The 23,027-nt window shown below is 41.7% G+C and overlaps 1 protein-coding gene across 4 annotated transcripts; it reads right to left on the bottom strand.

Annotated features, from left to right (window-relative positions):
* Window positions 1-2,709: 2,709 nt before the first annotated feature.
* MTFMT (mitochondrial methionyl-tRNA formyltransferase) lies at window positions 2,710-22,652 on the bottom strand. 4 transcript variants are annotated; one of them, XM_066274003.1, is made up of 9 exons: window positions 22,398-22,652; window positions 20,201-20,410; window positions 17,463-17,585; window positions 14,649-14,751; window positions 12,800-12,875; window positions 9,186-9,277; window positions 6,666-6,744; window positions 5,742-5,824; window positions 2,710-3,590 (listed from the first exon to the last, which is right to left on the bottom strand). In XM_066274003.1, exons 1-9 carry the CDS (start codon window positions 22,616-22,618, stop codon window positions 3,396-3,398), a joined length of 1,182 nt encoding a protein of 393 aa, XP_066130100.1. In that variant the 5' UTR covers window positions 22,619-22,652; the 3' UTR covers window positions 2,710-3,395. The 4 variants fall into 4 exon arrangements, with proteins under 4 accessions (XP_066130100.1, XP_066130101.1, XP_066130102.1 ...); XM_066274004.1 differs by having other exon boundaries at window positions 17,463-17,561; XM_066274005.1 differs by lacking the exon at window positions 22,398-22,652 and adding an exon at window positions 22,002-22,388.
* Window positions 22,653-23,027: the final 375 nt, after the last annotated feature.

Raw genomic sequence — 23,027 nt, 5'->3', positions numbered from 1 at the left:
TATAATAGTACCCAAGTGATAACCAAGTTCTTTCATTTCCACAGTAAAAATATTTTAAATTCTTGTCCTCCCACCCCCACCCCCCCATAACTGGAGCTGTAATCTAGATCTTCACATTTTCAACTTCCCAAGAGATCTTCCTGCCCCAGGTTTTACCTCCAATCTACCTTTTATCCCATAACCGGTTACCTTCCAAAAATGCAGTCTGGCCATGTGACTTCCCTGATTAAATCTTTTGTATACAAAACAAAGGTCTGAATTCTCATGGATTTCAAAGCCCTCAATGATGTGGCCTTCTAGTCTTGCTCTTCCAGTCTCATATCCATCCTTGTATTCCATTTGTATCAATTCTAGTATCTTCCAAACACTGGTCTTAAAATGATTTAACATGCCATTGTTTCTCTTTCATGATCCATTGTCAGCTTTTTCCCAGACAGCTTTATATGTATGTTAAGTAGGTAATTAGCCCATACATTGAAGAGAATGCACAGCAAATTTATGGCTTAAGGAATAATAAAAGGCAACCATGCTCCCACCAGCCAGTTTAGGATTACCAACCCCACCGTGAGCGTGTTCTTTTATGCCTCTGTGCCACTGCACATGCTGGAACACTCTTCCAGGCTTTAGTCTGCATAGCGAACTCACAGGTTGGGACCTCAGATTCAGCTTTACCTCCTCTGGAAAACCTCCACTGACTCCCTTGAGGGAGATTGAATGCTTCTATTACACCTCCATTATGGCATTTATAACAGTATTATATTTGCTTATGTTTGTCTTCCCAGAAGGTTGAAGATACCAAATATTATTTAATCTCTTCATCTCCAGCAACCGGCATAAAGGCTAGTTACACAGAAAGTGCTCAAGAAATAGGATGTTTATATAACTCAGTGCGCCTGGGAGAGTCCTAGCTTATGCCTGCTGTCCAGGAATAATTTCTACAAGTACTTGCTTTACTCATGAACATGTTCTTACTTAAATGGTCAATTAAATGATTGCACTATCAATAAATGTTGTTGAATAGAAAAGCTTATATGTAAATATCCTCAAATAAAAATTCAACAGCTGGCTACTGCACCTGCATCCTCCTCCAGAAAGAAGCATTTGTGAGTTTGCAGACCAGATGCTCAATGACTTTTATTGCGTAAGTGAATTGAAAAATGTTAGGATATTCCTACTTCAAGATAACCTAGGTCCTGGCCAGTTTGCTCAGTGGATAGAGCATCAGCCTAGCATATGGACATCCCAGGCTCAATTCCCAGTCAGGGCACACACATACCTGCTTCTCTCCTCCTCCCTCTCCCTCTCCCTCTCCTGCAGCCACTGGCTTAATTGGCTAGAGCTGTGGCCACAGGTGCTGAGTTGACTCAGCTGATTTGAGCACTGGTCCCAGATAGGGGTTGCCAGGACCCGGTCGGGGCTCATGCAGGAGTATGTCTCACTATCTCCCCTCCTCTCACTTAAAAAAAAAAAAAAGGAAAACCTAGATCTAAAATGTGAATTTATAATAAAGATCAATGTAACAGATTATTATCCATTTACTACTTGATAGGAGTCAGATAGTAGAGGAATTTAAAAAACTGACTTTACTACTAATTGAAAATCAGAAATGCAGATAACCATATTTCCTCGTGTATAAGATGCTCCCATGTATAAGACACATCTTGCCTGACTAGGTGGTGGCGCAGTGGATAGAGCGTCAGACTGGGATGCAGAGGACCCAAGGTTCGAGACCCCGAGGTCGCCAGCTTGAGCGCGGGCTCATCTGGTTTGAGCAAAAAAAAAAAAAAGCCCACCAGCTTGAACCCAAGGTCGCTGGCTCAAGCAAGGGGTTACTCGGTTTGCTGAAGGCCCACGGTCAAGGCACATATGAGAAAGCAATCAATGAACAACTAAGGTGTTGCAATGCACAATGAAAAACTAATGATTGATGCTTCTCATCTCTCTCCGTTCCTGTCTGTCCCTGTCTATTCTTCTCTCTCACTCTCTGTCTCTGTAAAAAATAAATAAAAATAATAATAATAAAAAGTCTTTTAAAAAAAAAAGGACACACCTTAGTTTTGGGGCCCAAAATTTGAAAAAAACATATTACATAAAGTTTGAACTCAAGTTTTATTCATCATAAAATTCATACAACTCATCACTGTCAAAACTCCCATCCATTAGCTTGTCCTCATCTGTGTCTGATGACGAATTACTATCTTCAACAATGAGTGCAAAGACAAGCACGAAAAAGCAGGAAGTGCAAGTTAAAAATCTACAGACACTGTATAAGATGCACCAAGTATTTAAACCCCAAAGTTTTCTAAAAAGGGTGTGTCTTATACATGGAGAAATATGGTAAATACTCCTAAAATGAAAACCTAGTCAGAGGAGACATAAATTTTTAAAATTTAATAGATGCATTAAAAAAATGTATTGATCTGAGAGAGAGGAAAGAGAAACATCAATTCATTGTTCCATGTATTTATACATTTATTGGTTGATTCTTGTATGTGCCCTGATTTTGGACCAAACCCTCAACCTGGCATATTGGGATGATGCCCTAACCAACTAAGCTACCCAGCCAGGGTTAGATGCTTTTTTTTTCTTTTTTTTTTTGTATTTTTCCGAAGCTGGAAACGGGGAGAGACAGTCAGACAGACTCCCGCATGCGCAGGACCGGGATCCACCCGGCACGCCCACCAGGGGCGATGCTCTGCCCACCAGGGGCGATGCTGGAAACGGGGAGAGACAGTCAGACAGACTCCCGCATGCGCAGGACCGGGATCCACCCGGCACGCCCACCAGGGGCGATGCTCTGCCCACCAGGGGCGATGCTCTGCCCCTCCAGGGTGTTGCTCTGTTGTGACCAGAGCCACTCTAGTGCCTGGGGCAGAGGCCAAGGAGCCATCCCCAGCGCCCGGGCCATCTTTGCTCCAATGGAGCCTCGGCTGCGGGAGGGGAAGAGAGAGACAGAGAGGAAGGAGAGGGGGAGGGGTGGAGAAGCAGATGGGCGCTTCTCCTGTGTGCCCTGGCCGGGAATCGAATCCAGGACTTCTGCACGCCAGGCCGACGCTCTACCACTGAGCCAACAGGCCAGGGCTAGATGCATTTTTTTAATGAATGTATTTTCTTTTCAGTATATATATGCATACCAGTTAGTTCCACTTACTCTTGGGGAAAGATACAATCTCCTTGACTTTGACATAAATAAAAATTTTATTCAAAGCTTCTTTTGTTATTCAAATAGAAAAGTTGTTTTTAACTACTGTTAAACAAAAACTGGGAAGTGAGGTAATTAATATTTTTGACAGTAATCTTCTCCAACAGTGTTATACTCTTTGAAAGTCAAAGTAATTTCTTGTAAATAAGGCTTTTAATAAATTACAAATAGGTCTTCTCCATCTTCTTCCTAACTACTTAATGTACTGTTGCATAGCAACAATTTTTCTTCCCGGCTTCTTTGTTGGAAGTCTGAGAGTCTGAAATCTGCATTGGCTTGGATGAGCCTGGGAATTTCTCTGGTGCCAGGGGTGCAAATAGCCATTGTAGAAATCAGCAGCCGTTAGTGTTTTCTTGAGCATCACTGATCGAACACCAATCCAGCCATCCTAAACGGCAAAAGACAAATTGTGAATATGGAATGGTAGTAAAACTAAGTAAATGTTGGTTTATAAAACTTTATCATGAAAACAAATAAACCAACCAAAAACTGTTTACTAAATGTCTAGCTGCAAAGAGCACTGTAACATACATTATTCTTTGACTCTAAAAGTTTATTACCAAGGAGTGATGATAAATGTACAGACCTGCATAAATCTATTTAAACAGAGGGAGAATAAAAAGATATATTTGCAGGGTGCTTTACAGTTTCCTAAGTGTGTCCATGTATCTTTTTTTTTTTTGCAAGAGACAGAGTCAGAGAGAGGGACAGACAGACAGGAAGGGAGAGATATGAGAAACATCAATTCTTCATTGCAGCTCCTTAGCTGTTCATTGATTGATTTCTCATATGTTCCTTGACCGGGGGCCTACAGCAGACCAAGTGACCCCTTGCTCGAGCCAGCGACCTTGGGCTCAAGCTGGTGAGCCTTGCTCAAACCAGATAAGCCCACGCTCAAGCTGGCGACCTCGGGGTCTTGAACCTGGGTCCTCCCGCATCCCAAGTCCAACGCTCTATCCACTGCGCCACCAACTGGTCAGGCTCCATGTATCTTATTATGACTAGTCAACAAAATATAACCACTCTATAAGGTACACAGATCCAATATCATCCACAGAGAAAACTGATTTTAGAAGAGAAAACTGATGCCCCTAGAGCAGGGGTCTCAAACCGCACGCAGCCCGCCGAACAATTTTGTGCGGCCCGCAGCCTAATCCACAGGCTTACTTAATTTTATCCAAAATATTTTGAACTTCGTGGATTAGTCTGCGGGCCGCGAGTTTGAGACCCCTGCTAGAGGGTGAGTGATTGGTCCAACGTGACACAGGTGGTGGGACTCAAACTCGCATCTTCAGACAACACCAGCTTCTTCCATGAGAGCAAACTACAGACTCAAACAAGGACAATGAGACATATGCACCCAGTGTCATTCCAGAAAAAATTGAAGAGAAGTTGATGTAGGAGTTCTGTATCAACAGTCTGTGTAGGTCATCAGATCCATCTATCACACATTTTAAACACCTCTGCGTGAGCATGAAACATCTCATAAACACCACATGAAGGAAATGGAAGGAATGAGGAACACTTCTTAGGAACACAGCATTGTCTAATAAAACAATAATGGTTCCAAAGTCATTTTAAGTAGTCAAGAAATCTCCCATGTAAAGGCAAGTAGGACACAGGTTCTGTAGTTCAGCTAAATACTTTGAAATGACTATCTTTTATGACAGTCATATTAACAAGATTTGTTAATTAAGGTTCTTTTTTAAAGATTTTATTTATTTATTTTAGAGAGGAGAGAGAAAGAGAGAGAGAGAGAGAAGGAGAGAAGGAACAGGAAATATCAACTCCCATATGTGCCTTGACCAGGCAAGCCCAAGGTTTTGAACTGGTAACCTCAGCATTCCAGGTCTACGCTTTATCCACTGCACCACCAAAGGTCAGGCATGACTTGTTAATTATTAAGAGACTGGCAATTAAACAAGAGCTTGTTAATTAAATTGGATTATTAGAATATATAAGTTTCTTTGAAGGAAGCACTCAATTTACTGAATCTTTTTTCACTGTTTGAGTAATAATAATGCCTTGGCAAAACTTGATCACTTTCAAAAATTATACTAGAGATTGTACGATTTCTTTCTTTCTTTCTCTTTCTTTCTCTCTCTCTCTTTCTTTCTCTCTCTCTCTCTTTCTTTCTTTTTTAATTGAGTGGAGGGGAGATAGTGAGACAGGCTCTCGCATATGTCCCAACCAGAATCCACCTGGCAGCCCCTGCCTGGGGCCAATATTCAAGTCAACCAAGCCACTGACTACAAGTGGGGAAGAGGGAGAGAAGGGGGAGAGGAAGAGGAAGAGAAGCAGATGGTTGCTTCTCTTGTGCATCCTGACCAGGAATCGAACCTGGGACATCTATATGCCAGCCAACACTATCCACTGAGCCAGCCGGCCAGGGCCAGATTCTACTATTTCGTAAGAAAAACTATCCATTGACTCAATCCGATGGACAAGTAATTTAGTAAAACCCTAATTAAAAATGATAAATGATACACACAATAAAGTCAGTAAAACAAGTATAATTTAAAAACTAAAGGAAATGTACCTTGCAACAAACCAGAAGTATTTGTGACTGTTTGTGGTATATTATGGATCCTGGAATAAAAGCCTGTCTTGTTAATTTGGGATCTAAAGAATGAGGGGGGGAAAAGAGAGCGAGAATAATTATACAATTTCACTGTGCTTCTGAAAGATGAAAAACATCATGGGAAGCAGTACTAATACTAGAGAGGACACAACTGCCGATGACCTGACTTTGTAACCCAAAACCTACGATGGTACTCTGTGCTATCTTGAACTCAAAGAGAGGATTTCCATACACATAAGAAGCTATGAGTTCTTTACCCAGGCTCTTAGAGATCAACCTAAAAATGTTGAATCTACAAATTTTGGCCATTGGGGGTAACTAACTAGTTACCAATAGAGAGATACATAGGAGGCTTAGGATCTAAGGTGGCCTTTTCATCCATGACCAAACAAAACCCAATTCTTAGACTTCTGGGAAACTCTGACTCCCACTGAACTACACCAGCACCTGCTGTGGCTCCCACTCCTCAGTCCACCACATTGGGAGGGCACTGATGGGCCTTAGAACAGACCTGTGTTGTTGTAAATGTTGTACCCTGGTCAAGCAGTCTCACTGAGCTGCCCAGAGATTTTCATTATGATATGCACCAGAATGAAATCAACCAAGTCATTTTGCACTTCCTGAAAACCTTAGTATAGGAAATCACAGAGCTTAAAGTGGGATAGTAACACTGCTCTGCCTACTTCCCAGGTTCCTCTGATGATTAAATGAGACAATATATGTGAATGGACACTAAATGAATGTCGAGTATTATCATTATTGAACCTAAATAAACTAAAAGAATCCTTATTTTTAGTAAATTTCAACTATGGTAAAACAGACACATTTTCAAATAGACTATAGTGAAAACATTTTTCATGTTAGCTATTCAAAAGTTAGTACCAGCAAGGACCGAACTATTAACTTCTACCAAATCCAGAAGTTTAATGGTATGATCCATCCAGAGTGTTTGCAACGGAATCTGCAAATATAATTAAAGAAGGTATGATTAAAGAAATACCCTCAACCCTGAAACCCTTTCCAACCACTATTCTGTGTTAATCAGCTCTGACTTGTCTCTCAATTACAGAGGAATTGGGAACTAAGTTTCTAAATCTTACAGAACAGAACACAAACATGATCTTCTATATCATTCTCCAGGATTTATAAGCGCTTAACACTAAACACTATTTTAAAATCAATGTTTATATCTTTACTAATATTTCAATTAAAAATGTATGCACATTATAAAAATGCAAACGTTTCAACAATTATGTTTAAAAATTTAGGTAAAAATATTCTCTACATCCATCCCTAGAGGTAACCAGTGTTAATAGCTTGATGCATATTAATATCCTTGTTTTTCCCTATAAATAGTATTATTAAAAATCTAGAACATATAAGGAACTTTTTAAACTTAACCATAAATCTTAGACAAATTTCACTAGTATACACTTATTGATTTCACTCCTTGTATCTGCTGCAGAGTATTTGATTTTATAAATGTACCAAATTTATGCAACCAATACCTTTATAATGAATATTTGCTATTATGACATTGTAAAATGTGGTAATAAATAAATAGCCTGGTAGAGATATCTTTGAGGACTTTTATATTTCTGGAGTATAATTATTATTTTTTATTAGGGTACCTGAATTAAAGAACATCAACATTTTATTGTTAAACTGCCTTAAGGGGGGGGTAACAATATGTTGCTGTTTATTATTATTGAGGTCAAGGAGCATTTTGTATTTTATTTTATTTATTTGCTTGCATTTTATTTATTTCTCTGAAAACTATGCTCTTTGCCCATTTTTTATTTTTATTTATTTATTTATTACAGAGACAGAGAGTCAGAGAGAGGAATAGACAGGGACAGACAGACAGGAACGAAGAGATGAGAAGCATCAATCATTAGTTTTTTGTTGTGCATTGCGACACCTTAGTTGTTCATTGAGTGCTTTCTCATATGTGCCTTGACCGAGGGCCTTCAGCAGACCAAGTAACCCTTTGCTCGTGCCAGCGACTTTGGGTCCAAGCTGGTGAGCTTTTGCTCAAACCAGATGAGCCCGCGCTCAAGCTGGTGACCTCAGAGTCTCAAACCTGGGTCCTTGGCATCCCAGTCCGATGCTCTATCTACTGCGCCACTGCCTGGTCAGGCTCTTTGCCCATTTTTTAAAGAAACTGAGTTGTTTGCCTTGTTTATATATGTTATTTGATTCAGTTTGCTAATTGAGGGTTTTGCCTCTATGTTTATAAGGGATATTAATTTTTTTTTAAATTTTTTTGTATTTTTCTGAAGTTGGAAATGGGGAGGCAGTCAGACAGACTCCCGCATGCGCCCGACCGGGATCCACCTGGCATGCCCTCCAGGGGGCGATGTTCTGCCCATCTGGGGCGTCGCTCTGCTGCAATCAGAGCCATTCTAGTGCCTGAGGCAGAGGCCACAGAGCCATCCTCAGTGCCTGGGCCAACTTTGCTCCAATAGAGCCTTGGCTGCAGGAGGGGAAGAGAGAGACAGAGAGGAAGGAGAGGGGGAGGGGTGGAGAAGCAGATGGGTGCTTCTCCTGTGTGCCCTGGCCGGGAATAGAACCTGGGACTCCCGCACACCAGGCCGACGCTCTACCACTGAGCCAACTGGCCAGGGCCAGGGATATTAATTTTTAGTTTTCTTTTCTTATAATGTTTTTATCTGGTTTTGCCTTGGGTTTTGTACTAGTTATTGCTCTGCCTGGAATGCTCTGGCTTCTTACTGTCTTTCAGATCTCATCTATCCAATCTAAAATTACCTCCAGTTAGTCTATCTCAGTATCCTTTTTAAATTTTCATCAAGGAACTTACCATATTAACTGATATTTTTATTTATTTGCTTATTTGTTTTCTTCCACACCCTCTTTATCTCTAGTACCTAAAATAATGCCTGACATAATATAGGCCTTCAATATTTTGTTTAATGAATGAATAAGTAAAAGAAGAAATAATATCTCACTATCTCCCCTCCTCTCACTTAAAAAAAAAAGAAAACCTAGATGTAAAGTGTGAATTTATAATAAAGATCAATGTAACAGATTATTATTCATTTAATAATTAATAAGTACCTACTCTGTGCTATATACTGTATTAGATGCTTTACATACATTTAACAGCCCTAATTTTCTGATGAACAAACTAAAGATCAGAGATTACTTAACACCACTGACCTAACATGGTTAAAATGATAAGTTTTATGTTATGTATATTTTACCACAAAAAATTATTTTTTAAAACATAAATTTCAAGATTCTTAGGTTTAGTTTATGAAACTCATTCCTAAATAAGAATATTCGGAAAGTGAATTACATACTCTCTCTCTCTCTCTCTCTCACACACACACACACACACACACACAATTAAGTGAAACTGCAATCTAACTTGCAACTTACTATATTTCCAATGGCACGATAAAGTCTGAATATTTCCTCTGAAGTTTGTTTCTCCCACTGTATACAGCTGGTACCAGCAGAAATCTTAGGGGCTACAAGATTAAGCCAATGACAAGAATAAATATCAGGTTTAATGTCCATGAATTGATAACTATTGGTGCTGAATGATAGATATAATTCTATTTTCTCAATTTTTGTATATGTTTAAAATTTCACATAATATAAAGTAAAAATAAACAAATAAATTATGCAGGTATAACAAGAAAACATCATTGAATTTCTTTATAACCTAGGTGCAGAAAAAAAATCTTCTATGATTCAAAATACAAAAGCAATTAAAGAAAAGGCTGATAAATCTGACTACATAAAAATAAAATTTTACGCCTGACCAGGCGGTGGTGCAGTGGATAGAGCGTTGGACTGGGATGCACAGGATCCGGGTTCGAGACCCCAAGGTTGCCAACTTGAGCACGGGCTCATCTGGTTTGAGTGGAAGGCCCACCAGCTTGAACCCAAGATCGCTGGCTCTAGCAAGGGGTTACTCGGTCTGCCGAAGGCCTGTGGTCAAGGCACATATGAGAAAGCAATCAATGAACAACTAAGGTGTTGCAATGTGCAATTAAAAACTAATGATTGATGCTTCTCATCTCTCTCTGTTCCTGTCTGTCTATTCTTCTCTCTGACTCTCTCTCTGTCTTTGTAATAAAAATAAAAATTAAAAAAAAAAAATTTTACAAGACAAAAAGAAATGCCATAATTCAAGTAAAAAAAAAAGACAAACCAAAAGTATTTGCAATTTATATAACAATACAGGGCATCACTGGGTTAAGACACACACAGTTCTACTCCTATGACAGTGACGTAACCTGAATTTTGGTGTAGGTCGAAACACAGCCTAACCTAAGTCACTTACCTATATTAACACAGTTGTAAAATCATAATCTAGAACATAAAAACACAACTAAGCCTCAGAAAAAAGGAAAGGACATAAATATACTGTACTGTACACTATACTGTGTATTCTGCTACTTGCAACCAAACTAGTTTGCCCATGGAGTCTGTAAGTATGATGCTAATGGCATAAGCTGAAACACTCAGATCTCAATTTTTTAAAGTTTTTATAGGAGTCAGAGTTGTAAACTCAAAACATTGTATGTCGAGACTGTTGTAACCAGAGGACCCTCCTGTACTTTATATCTATTTACATAGATATATTTAAGACATACAGCTATATAACAAATATAATTTTTTTTAAATGAGAGGAAGGGAGATAGAGAGACAGACTGTCACATGCGCCCCCCCCACTGGGATCCACCTGACAACCCCCCTGATACTCTAATCAACCCAGCTATCCTCAGTTCCCAGGGTTGATGCTGGGACCTATCAACACTCGAACCAATCGAGACACTGGCTGCGAGAAGGGAAGAGAGAGAGGAGGAGAAGGAGCGGAAGAGAAGCAGATGGTTACTTCTCATGTATGTCCTGACCAGGGATTGAACCTGGGACATCTGCATGCTGGGTTGATGATTTATCCACTAAGGCAACCGGCCAGAGCCAAATATAAACAGTGTGTCCGTAAAGTCATGGTGCACTTTTGACCGGTCACAGGAAAACAACAAAAGACGATAGAAATGTGAAATCTGCACCAAATAAAAGGAAAACTCTCCCAGTTTCATACCTATTCAGTGCAGTTCGATGTGGGCTCACACAAAGATTTTTTAGGGCTCCTTAGGTAGCTATCCCGTATAGCCTCTACAAACTCATCATTGACTGATGGCCTACCAGAACGGGGTTTCTCCACCAAACTGCCGGTTTCCTTCAACTGCTTATCCCACCGAGTAATGTTATTCCTATGTGGTGGCGCTTTGTTATAAATGCGCCGATATTCACATTGCACTTTAGTCACGGATTCTAATTTAGCGAGCCACATAACACACTGAACATTCCTCTGTACCGTCCACATCTTGACTGGCATGGCCGTGGGCTGCTCCACTGTATACACGGTGTTACATCATCATCTGCGCATGTGCACATGCTGCCACATCATCCTACAGAAACCTTTTATATGGTGCTGATTTCACATTTCTATCGTCTTTTGTTGCTTTCCTGTGACCAGTCAAAAGTGCACCATGACTTTACAGACACATTGTATTTATATATAGTTACATCTGATATTTAAGAAGACTTTATATCTATTATATAGATTTATTTATATCTATTATGCAAAGTATTCCTAAAAACTAAGAATAAAAAAAGAAAGAACTTGATAGAAAAATTGGCAAAAGAGATAATAGATCCTCCCCAGAAAAAAGAAATGCAAATAGTCCTCAAACATATTGAGATTCACAACCTCACTCAAGGAGTAATATAAATCAAAACTACTTCATGATAATTCTTATCTATTAGATTAGGAAGTAACATATGCATAAGATGACTCATAGTGGCCTTATTTGAAATAGCAAAAGATTGGAAACAACCCAAATGTCCACTAATGGGGAGCAGGGGAAAGTGTCAAAAGAATGCAGGAGCCCATGTTAAGAGGCTCCCACTGGCCAATTAGGGACAACTTGAGCAGCACAAAGAATCATGAGACTGGCCCTGGCCGGTTGGCTCAGTGGTAGAGCGTCGGCCTGGTGTGCGGGGGACCCAGGTTCGATTCCCGGCCAGGGCACATAGGAGAAGCGCCCATTTGCTTCTCCACCCCCCCTCCTTCCTCTCTGTCTCTCTCTTCCCCTCCCGTAGCCAAGGCTCCATTGGAGCAGGGATGGCCTGGGCGCTGGGGATGGCTCCTTGGCCTCTGTCCCAGGCGCTAGAGTGGCTCTGGTCACGGCAGAGCGACGCCCCCTGGTGGGCAGAGCGCCCCCCCTGGTGGGCGTGCCGGGTGGATCCCCATCGGGCGCATGCGGGAGTCTGTCTCTCCCCGTTTCCAGCTTCAGAAAGGTACAGGGAAAACAAAACAAAACAAAACAAAACAAAAAAGAATCATGAGACTGCATGTTACAAAGGAGAGGAAGAGTCCTGGCTGGTTTGCTGAGTCGGTTAGAGTGTCCTATCAAAATGCCAAGGTTGCAGGTTTGATTCCCAGTCAGGGCACATATGGGAAGCAGCCAATGAATGCATGACTGAGTGGAACAATAAATGAATGCACCCCTCCCCCTCTCCTCTCTCTGTCTCCCTAAAATCAATCAATAAATTAAAAGAAAAAGAAAAGAGAGGAAGATCTTACCAACCATTTCTTAGAAAAGGACATACAAGTGAGCATTCCATCTTAAGTCAAAATTAAGGGAAATGGCCTGACCTGTGGTGGCGCAGTGGATAAAGCGTCGACCTGGAAATGCTGAGGTCGCCGGTTCCAAACCCTGGGCTTGCCTGGTCAAGGCACATATGGGAGTTGATGCTTCCAGCTCCTCCCCCCTTCTCTCTCTGTCTTTCTCTCCTCTCTCTCCCTCTCTCTCTCTCTTTCTCTCCTCTCTAAAAAGGAATAAATAAATAAATAAAATTTAAAAAAAGAATAAAAAAGAAATTAAGGGAAATGTACAAATGAAGAAGTCGGAGTGTCCAGATGCCATGAAGACGCCTATGGAGGAGGTAAGGGTCTCTGCAGCTGCACTCACCATGGGTCACTCCCTCAGCTGGCTGCTGCCTTCCGTTGTTCAAACTTTCAGGCAAATTTTTCAAAACTGAAATAAGCTAAAAAAAAAGGACAGCAATGTATTCAAGATGAAAAGAACAAAAGCAGAGATACATTACAATTAGTATCATGACATTATCTATAGCTGTAGAGAGCTGTGTGGCAGATAAGGTAGTAAATTGCTTCAGCTGGGAGCCTACATGTCTGCTGGGTGGGGTTTTAGTAGATGTTACTCTCTGTAGAGTGCAGGTCACTGATCTGCTGCGGGAGAATGCTGACCTTTGCCCGGCTGTGCAAGCTCTCAATATCAGGACAAACTATGCCCAGTTAACCACACTCTCATCCTGCAGGGAGGAAGGCAATGGAGCCTCACAGAAGTGGAGTGCTTTCTAGAATCACATATTTCTGGATTCAAATCTCAGTTCCACTACTTACTAGTTGTGTCATTGTGAAAAAGTTATTTTACTTGTCTGTGGCCTTCAATATCATCATCTGTAAAACAGTCAACAGCAAGAGCTCCCTAAGACAGGGGTCCCCAAACTACCGCGGGCCACATGCGGCCCCCTGAGGCCATTTATCCGGCCCTCGCAGCACTTCTGGAAGGGGCACCTCTTTCATTGGTGGTCAGTGAGAGGAGCATAGTTCCCATTGAAATACTGGTCAGTTTGTTGATTTAAATTTACTTGTTCTTTATTTTAAATATTGTATTTGTTCCCGTTTTGGTTTTTTACTTTAAAATAAGATATGTGCAGTGTGCATGGGGATTTGTTCATAGTTTTTTTTTATAGTCCGGCCCTCCAACGGTCTGAGGGACAGTGAACTGGCCCCCTGTGTAAAAAGTTTGGGGACCCCTGCCCTAAGAGGTTTGTTTGGAAGGTAAAAAAAAAATAAGTCTCTGGAGTATCTAGGACAGTCCTGGCACACAAGCCAGTGCTCAAAAAATGACGGTCACTATTATAACAGCATTTCTGAGGTCAGTGCCTAGAATAGGAAGCACCATCTATATAGTTGGGGGAAAGTTTTCCTCTAGAAAAAATTAACCAGTTCACATGAAAATCACTAATTTGGTCATTAAGCATTTACTCAGACCCTACTGTATACAGATTCAATGAACTGTACAAAGCCATGGAGTACATTTATAGCCGGGACCAGCAGAATTCCAGTGCATATGGATGCCAATGACTGGAACAGAAGTGCTTGGAGGAAGGCTAGGAGTCACTCAGGAAATGCAATGGGTTCAGTCTGACAGGTATAAAAGTCTCTGTGAGACTGAGGAGAGTGAAATTGGGAAGAATAGTCTAAAGCAGTGATTTTCAACTGGTATGCCGCAAGAATTTTTAAAACATGCAATACCCTACTATTTACTTAGTCAAGGGCACTGAGCTCTTTTCCTTTAGATAGTCAAATAAAAAAATGACAACAGTCAACACAACAATAGTCATCTGGTATAAATGAATCAAAGTTATACCTATTGGTTTTTTTGTCAGACCAGCAAAAAATATATATTTTTGGTGTGTCGCAGAATTTTCAGAATTACTTTTGTGTGCTATGAGATGAAAAAGGTTGAAAATCACTGGTCTAAAGCTTCAGTGTGAAGCAGTGGCCCATATAAGATCACGTTTCATTTGAAAACCGTTATTAAGTATCCACTATGTATAAATTCTCAAAGACTTATATAAGATTACAAATGCCAAGCTAATTTTTAGGAAGTCAGGGATATAAATATTTTTAAAAAGACTTAAAGTTACATATCATAAAATTGTTCTTTTCATCATAACCACTTAGGAAATCTAATAAATGAGTAAAAGCAGTGGGATATCAGAGAACTGTACCATGTTGGCACCCAGTCTTGACAGCACTGCTTCCAATTCCTTTGCGGTGCTCTTGGGGGGCACAGCAATGGTTTCCTGTCTGAGAATTGGGCCTACATCAAATCTACCAAAAAAAAAAAAATAGAAAACAAATAATATGATTACTGACAGCTTCTTACAACCAAAATGTCTGTCTACATGAGTGTTTACATACCACAGCGATAGTTTAACCTTGGCCACGAATTTGATTGTTAGCTATTAGCAAGGGATAAATGTCAGTTTGAAAGAAAGGTGAGTAAAATCTAGCCTGTACTTAATTTTAAATTCATTTTTTCCTAAAGGAAAAAAGTATAAAGTTGCATTGGCTTAATTGCAATTATAGATAATTCTATAATTAGTAATAAACAGTATGAAAAATATCTTATTTGTATAGCATAGAGCAAAGAATCTCTTTTCCCAGGAAGTATAATTAGAAATTCTTTTCTTTTTTTTTAGCAAAAAGTTTAGGGTCAGAGAGAGAGAGAGAGAGAAAGGGACAGATAGGAACACGTAGGAAGGGAGAGATGAGAAGTATCAATTCTTCATTGCAGCACCTTAGGTGTTCATTGATTGTTTTCTCATATGTGCATTGACTGGGGGGCTCCAGCTTGACCCCTTGCTCAAGCCAGAGACCTTGGGCTTCAAGCCAGTGACCTTGGGCTTCAAGCCATTGAACTTTAGGCTCAAGCCAGGGACCATGGGGTCATATCTATGATCCCATGCTCAAGCCAGAGATCCCATGCTCAAGTTGGTGAGCTTGTGCTCAAGCCGGATGAGTCTGGGCTCAAGCCGGCTACCCTGGGCATTTGAACCTGGGTCTTCCGTGTTCCATTCCAACGCTCTATCCATTGTGCCACCGCCTGGTCAGGCTACAATTAGGAAATTCTTTTTTTTTTTTTTTTTTTTTTTTTGCATTTTTCTGAAGCTGGAAACAGGGAGAGACAGACTCCCGCATGCGCCCGACCGGGATCCACCCGGCACGCCCACCAGGGGGCGACGCTCTGCCCATCCTGGGCGTCGCCATGTTGCGACCAGAGCCACTCTAGCGCCTGGGGCAGAGGCCACAGAGCCATCCCCAGTGCCCGGGCCATCTTTGCTCCAATGGAGCCTTGGCTGCGGGAGGGGAAGAGAGACAGGAAGGCGCGGCGGAGGGGTGGAGAAGCAAATGGGCGCTTCTATGTGCCCTGGCCGGGAATCGAACCCGGGTCCTCCGCACGCTAGGCCGACGCTCTACCGCTGAGCCAACCGGCCAGGGCCAGGAAATTCTTAATTATGACTTTCTATATGTCCTTTCTCAAAGGATAAGGGTTTTGTTGGATTTTAATTGTTGCTGATCATAAGTACGTACCAGTACCTACATTCCTACAAGTCCTACATTTTACATCAAGTTCTGTAAATACTGGTCATTGACCTTTATTAGAAGTATGCTTTATTTTGAATATGTTTGTGATTCTCTTAATTCTATTTTTAACCTATGAGCTTTGATAAAATTTTTATTATGAAAAATTACAAACATTCAGAGAAACAGTGAATAGTCGAATGAGTCACCACATACACATTACCAAATTTTAGAATCATCAAAGTTTTGCCACTCTTGTTTCATCTACTTTCTTTTTTTCTGAAGTAAGTTAAAACAAATCCTAGATACTGAGTTGTTTTGTTTGAACTTGTGAATTATTCTTTTCTATGGGGACATTAGATGACAACTGGAAGAGGCTTACTACAGTACATTATTGAAGCAACTTGAAGTAATTGTTTCTTAGATTGTAGATGTAATAAAAAATTAAATGTTGAAGACAATTATTGGTATACAATATATTCTCATGTCAGGTTCCAAAAATTTTGGCCCTAAGTTTGACTATAGAAATCAAGGCCAGCGGAACTGAGATTTATAACAACTAATTAAAAAAAATACCTCATTTACACAATATATTTTCTAAAAATCCAGTTGTTAATAATGTAATTTATTTCAATTAAATTAAAATTTTCCCAAGGGCTTAAAGAGAGATTTCATAAATCGCCTGTGGTGGTGCAGTGGATAAAGCGTTCACCTGGAATGCTGAGATCACCAGTTCGAACCCCTGGGCTTTCCTGGGGAAAGCACACATGACAAGCAATCAATGAACAACTAAAGTGAAGCAACTATGAGTTGATACTTTTTGCTCCACAGCCCCCTCTCCTCTCTCTGTCAAATCAATAAATAAAAATCTTTTTTATTTATTTATTTATTTTTTATTTATTCATTTTTAGAGAGGAGGGGGTGGAGGGAGGAGCAGGAAGCATCAACTCCCATATGTGCCTTGACCAGACAAGTGCAGGGTTTTGAACCGGCGACCTCAGTGTTCCCAGGTCGACGCTTTATCCACTGCGCCACCAGAGGTCAGGCAATAAAAATCTTTTTTAAAAGCCCTGGCTGGATAGGTGAGTTGGTTAGAGAGTTGTCCCAAAGCGCAGAGATTGCTGGTTCGATCCCCAGTTGGGGCACATACAGGGCAGATTGATGTTCCTATCTCTCTCCCTCTCTCCCTTCCTTTTTCTCTCTTTAAATCAATACATTAAACTTTTTATTTAAATCTTAAAAAGAAAGAGCAAGAGATACTGCACAAATACCCAAACAATATGGCTTATGTTAGAATGTTAGAAGCCAGGAAAAAGTAGAAAGAATACAAAAGCAAAGGAAGGATTCTGGAGTCAAAGAAATTAGAGCACCATTCTTTTATCCATTTCTTCCCCCACCCCAAGCCAATATCAACATTCAAAATCACCAAAAAAAATCTCAAGAAAAAAACGCTCTACCTTTTAGGTCTGATTTGCATAATTGTTACTCCAGTAATTGTGTCTCCATGAAGCACTGTATGGATTATAGGGGCTGGACCACGCCACCTCGGGAGGCAACTAGGATGGACATTCAATATGCCACTGAGTTAGGAGAGACAGAAGTTAGTATGCCAATGACCTGTACAATTTAGTTATTGCTACCTAAACTAATATGCTACATTTTTGTCATTAAACTTCCACAGAAATTTTAAAAAACTAACAGTTAAATCTAGTCTTATACTATTGGAAAAGGGAGGCAGTTCACTCTCTTACCACAAGAGGCCAATGAAACTCAATTTTAAACAGAGCAAGAACAACTATTTATTGTTCCAAAGATGTTGCAAAATGGCTCATGATGTCTGGGAGTTTTTAAATAAACACAAAAAGTGCATTTTTTACTAGATGAGAAGAACTACTCAAACCCTATGGTGCATGCATCTCAGGGAGGGTGTGAGTGACATTGATAGTTTAGTTACATCATTATCCTCACTTCTCTTAGTTTGCACAGAATGCCTAAAACAAGCTTCTTGAGTCCCCATCACCTTCACTGTTTACCCCAATACAGCTATTTCTCATTAATGAGCAATTTAAATAACTTTCTGATCTGTCATTAGTTTAATGATGTCTCCATCAGCTTGAGTATACACTTGAGAGTGTGTGTATATGAGTCTTCCATTCTAAGTTCCACTGTTCAGCTCAGTGTCACCCATTCAACAAACATTAACTGAGCACAATCCATGTGCTGGCAACGTTCTATGATCTCCGGGATACAAGCAATAGCGAGCAAAATAAAACAAACTATGCCCTCAGTGAGCTTATGTGCAAAGAGTGGGAGATCAGCAATAAAAAAAACAACAAAGGATGTAAAGGTTTGTAAAAAAGTATATAAAAAAGTTTGTCAGCTGGTGCTAAGAGCTTTAGAGAAAAATAAAACAGAGAAAGGGATAGGACTATTGGGTGGGAGGTTACAATTTTAATAGTGGTCAAAGAAGTTTTTACCAATTAAGACACTGGGCAAAAACAGGAGGAGGTAAGGAACAGCCAGGCAGACATGTGGGAGAAAAGCTTTCCAGGCAGATGGAACACTAAGTACAAAGGTTTTGAGGAAAGTAGAAGCTGGCAAGTTCAAGTATAGCAAGGAGGCTAGCGTGGCTCGAGTGGCGTAAACCTGAGGAATAGTACTAGCAGAGAGCCAGCAGGGGATCAGATCAAGTAGACAGGTCCTCATTAGCCAAAATAAGGATTTTGACTTTTATTTTGAGTGAGATGGAAAACTACCAGAGAATTTGAAACAAAATGATTGATATGATTTATGCTTTAAACCAGGGGTTCCCAAACTTTTTACACAGGGGGCCAGTTCACTGTCCCTCAGACCGTTCGAGGGCTGGACTATAAAAAAAATCCCTATGCACACTGCACATATCTTATTTTTTTTTTTATTTTTTTTTTTTTTTCCATTTTTCTGAAGCTGGAAACAGGGAGAGACAGTCAGACAGACTCCCGCATGCGCCCGACCGGGATCCACCCGGCACGCCCACCAGGGGCGACGCTCTGCCCACCAGGGGGCGATGCTCTGCCCATCCTGGGCGTCGCCATATTGCGACCAGAGCCACTCTAGCGCCTGAGGCAGAGGCCACAGAGCCATCCCCAGCACCCGGGCCATCTTCGCTCCAATAGAGCCTTGGCTGCGGGAGGGGAAGAGAGAGACAGAGAGGAAAGCGCGGCGGAGGGGTGGAGAAGCAAATGGGCGCTTCTCCTGTGTGCCCTGGCCGGGAATTGAACCCGGGTCCTCCGCACGCTAGGCCGACGCTCTACCGCTGAGCCAACCGGCCAGGGCCATATCTTATTTTAAAGTAAAAAAACAAAACAGGAACAAATACAATATTTAAAACAAAAAACAAATAAATTTAAATCAAGAAACTGACCAGTATTTCAATGGGAACTATGGGCCTGCTTTTGGCTAATGAGATGGTCAATGTGCTCCTTTCATTGACCACCAATGAAAGAGGTGCCCCTTCTGGAAGTGCAGTGGGCCGGTTAAATGGCCTCGGGGCCGCACGTGGCCCGAGGGCCGTAGTTTGGGGACCCCTGCTTTAAACTGATCACTTTGGCTACTGGGTTGGTAAAAGACTGAGAGAACCAAGGACAAAAGTAGAAACCAGTTAGGAAGCTACCGGAGCACTACAGGCAACAGTGGCAGCAGCAGAAGTGGTGTCAGATTCTAGACAGATTTCAAAGGCAAAGCCAATAGGATTTCCTGATGGATTGGATGCGTGGTGTGAGATAACGAATCAAGAATGATGCCAACGTCTGGGAACTAAGCAACTAGAAGGCTGAAGGTGCCATCTGCTGAGATGAGGATTTTGGGGAGGAACAGATTTTGGGCAAAAGTTTGGCAATATAGATATGGACTGCTTAAATAGCCTATTAGACAGTCAAACAGGGCTATGGAGGAGGCAGTGGGTCTCAGGGGCCTGGAGTTCAGAGACAGATCTGAACCAGAGGGATAAATTTGGGAATTGTCAGCATATATATGGAATTTAAATGAGGGTGGGTGAAAGCCCATAGTGAAGAGCATCATATATTCTAACAATTCATGCCACTAATAAAAGTTCTTTTTAAGAGAAAATACTAAAGAAAGCAAAATTAGAATTCAAGTTATTGCATTTTATAGATATCAGGTCTCTATACTATATTTCCTTATAAATAAAACTTACTAGGGAAATTTAAGAATAAGAGCCTCACTCAAAAGTCGGCCAAATGAAGCAACCACTCCAACGTCATATTCTCCAGATCCCACATCTGGCCACTCATACACCGGCAGCTGAGACTGGACAGCATATTGTTTTACTGGCAGACCTTTTGGTGACGGAGATGGCACAGTGACCACCTCCAGTTTTTCGATTAACTCTTCTTTTTTGTTTTCCCTAAATTGTAAAGATTGAAAGAAAATGTGACAGCATTAAGACAATGACTCAAAGCTAAACTACTTCCCACACCTCTACATTACTTTTATGATTAAATTCAGGAAGCAACTGAGAGACTGAGTCCTAATTTTTTATTTAATTTTAATTACTTTAAATTTAAAGCACTATATGTTGCCAGTGGCTACTGCTTGGATAGCATGGCTCTAGATATTTCCTGTGTATACAAAAACATACACAGTACAAACATTTTATACAATTAGGATAGTATATATACAGCTTTATATATATTTTTTCCTTTTAACACTATATATGCTATTATGGGAGTCTTTTGAAAACATCGTTTTATTATACATGTGCTTGTATATGCAACTAACATTTTTAGAACAAGAAACTAAAAACAGTGGCTGTCTCTGAAGAGAGGAACTGGAAACTGGGAGACAACGGTAGAAGAAACTGACTCTTCACCATATAGTCTTTGAATCTTATGAATTTTGTACCATAACCATGTGCTACTCAAACAATAAATACTTGGAAAAAATACATATTCCATGGGCAACATTCCATGACAGTACATACCACACTACCTCTTTCTTTTAACCTGCTACATGGCATTCCAGTGCCAAGGCGGGGGGTGGGGGTGGGAATTGTTAATTTATTTATTCAGCAGGTGTTGCATCACATGTTGAGGAGTTATGAGAAAAGGAGTATCTAGGAGGGCACTAAACGTGCAAAAGTAATGGAGGCACCAAGTGGAAGGGTCAGGATACATGTGGCTAGAGATGTGGAGGGCACCATGGGGAAAGCAGCACATGGAGGGTGTGCAAAGGGAACATGTGGGAAGGGAGTGTTTCACTGCGTGTGCAGAGGACAGTGTGGAGGGAGGCATATGAGGGGCTGCTGTGAAGTATCTGTAGGGAAGACTTGATGGAGTAAGATCACAGGAGTGGGGGCGGCATGCATCAGAAAAAAACAAAATGGGGAAATATAAACTGGAGGTTGGGAGAAGGAGGCAGAGCAGTACATATACTGCTCAAAAAAATTAGGGGATATTTCAAAATAAATATGAAGCGATAAAAAAGCATTTGATTTTTTTAAAATTAAACAAGAACATCAGAAAAGTAAATAAGTCAAAGAAAGCTGTTTGATTATGCAAATGAGACACAAAACCAACTCTTACTTCATTGGTGAAAATGCACTCACTATACAAGAGGCTGGCAGTACTGGAGTAGCTGCACGTTCCCTGACCCCCTAATTTCTGTGAGCTGTGTATGGGTAAAGCCACCACATGCCATCCACTTTCAGGACAGGTTGGATCACAAATTATTTCCAGTAAACAAGACGTGTTAAATTTTAGAAATACTAAATACATACCTAACATTTCTGATTTATAAATTTATTCATTTGAAAAGAGTTCATTTTTTAAACTATGGCCTCATTGCAGACGCAAACTAGGTCCAGCTGTACACAGGGAGCTGGGCGCGAAGGAATAAGGCGTGGGTGTGCAGGAGGATGCCTGCGCCTGTGAAGAAGCCCAAGGCATTGGAAGGTACAAACTAGATGAATCCGAGGAAGCAGAAAGGGAAGGACTTACAAGTCAGACCCCATTTTAGTCCCACTCGCTCAACGATGACCCTAGGCAAGCGCTTAACTTCTCCGAGCTCTGCTTTATTAATACTCAAACGGGCAGGGAGGTGGCAAGACTAGACGGAAGTGATGCAGCCACAGCGGCTGGCACGCTCATGGCGTCGCGGGGAGCCGGTCAATGCCCAGAGAACAAGCGGACAGGGCCTGGAGCGTAGGGTGTAGATCTGACAGCGCTCAGCGGGTGCGGCGCACCTTCCGGGCATCCGGACTCGCCGCGATGTAGGCCCACACCCCTCCGGTGCCGCTGCCTTCCCCAACGGGAGTCCAAACCGTCTGGGCCGGCCGCAGCGGCTGGACATCGGCGCCGTCAGCAGCCGGGTCCCCTAAGCCCCGGCCCCGGTACCTGGCGGCGTGCAGCGCCCGCAGTGCCTCACGGGCGAATTGGTCTGTGCCGAAGAAGAGCACCCGCCAGGGCGGCTTCTTGCGGACTCGGGCGCCCCGGGAGTCCTCCCCGCTAGGGGATCCGCCGAGCCCGGCCAGCGATCGCCACTGAGGGCTCGGCCTCCGACCCGCGCCGCCACCCGCTGGCAAGGGTGCCCAGCAGCGCCGCACTAGGACCCTCATCGCTTCCGCGAGCGGTCTACACTGCGCAAGCGCATCGGGGTGAGGGTGAGTGAGCGACACTGGAGGGGCGGGACCGGGAAGAAACCCGATGGGCGGGGTCTGTCCGCGGCTGGGGGCGGGGTCTGTCTGGCTGGAGGCGTGGCCGTTGGTGTTGCAGAGGATGAAGAAATCTGCAAGTTCAAGAGTCTACATGATTTTTGTTGCATTTATTTGCACGATTTATCTACTCTCCCAAAATAACTCTTTTGGGAAGAAATCGTGTGTTTTCAGACAATGAAATCTCTTTTTTTTTTTTTTTTTTTTTCTGAAGCTGGAAACGGGGAGAGACAGTCAGACAGACTCCCGCATGTGCCGACCGGGATCCACCTGGCACGCCCACCAGGGGCGACGCTCTGCCCACCAGGGGGCG

The sequence above is a fragment of the Saccopteryx bilineata genome, chromosome 4 (genome assembly GCF_036850765.1).
Source record: "Saccopteryx bilineata isolate mSacBil1 chromosome 4, mSacBil1_pri_phased_curated, whole genome shotgun sequence".
Classification (NCBI taxonomy): Eukaryota; Metazoa; Chordata; class Mammalia; order Chiroptera; family Emballonuridae; genus Saccopteryx; species Saccopteryx bilineata.
This window is presented reverse-complemented; position numbering and strand designations above follow the sequence as displayed.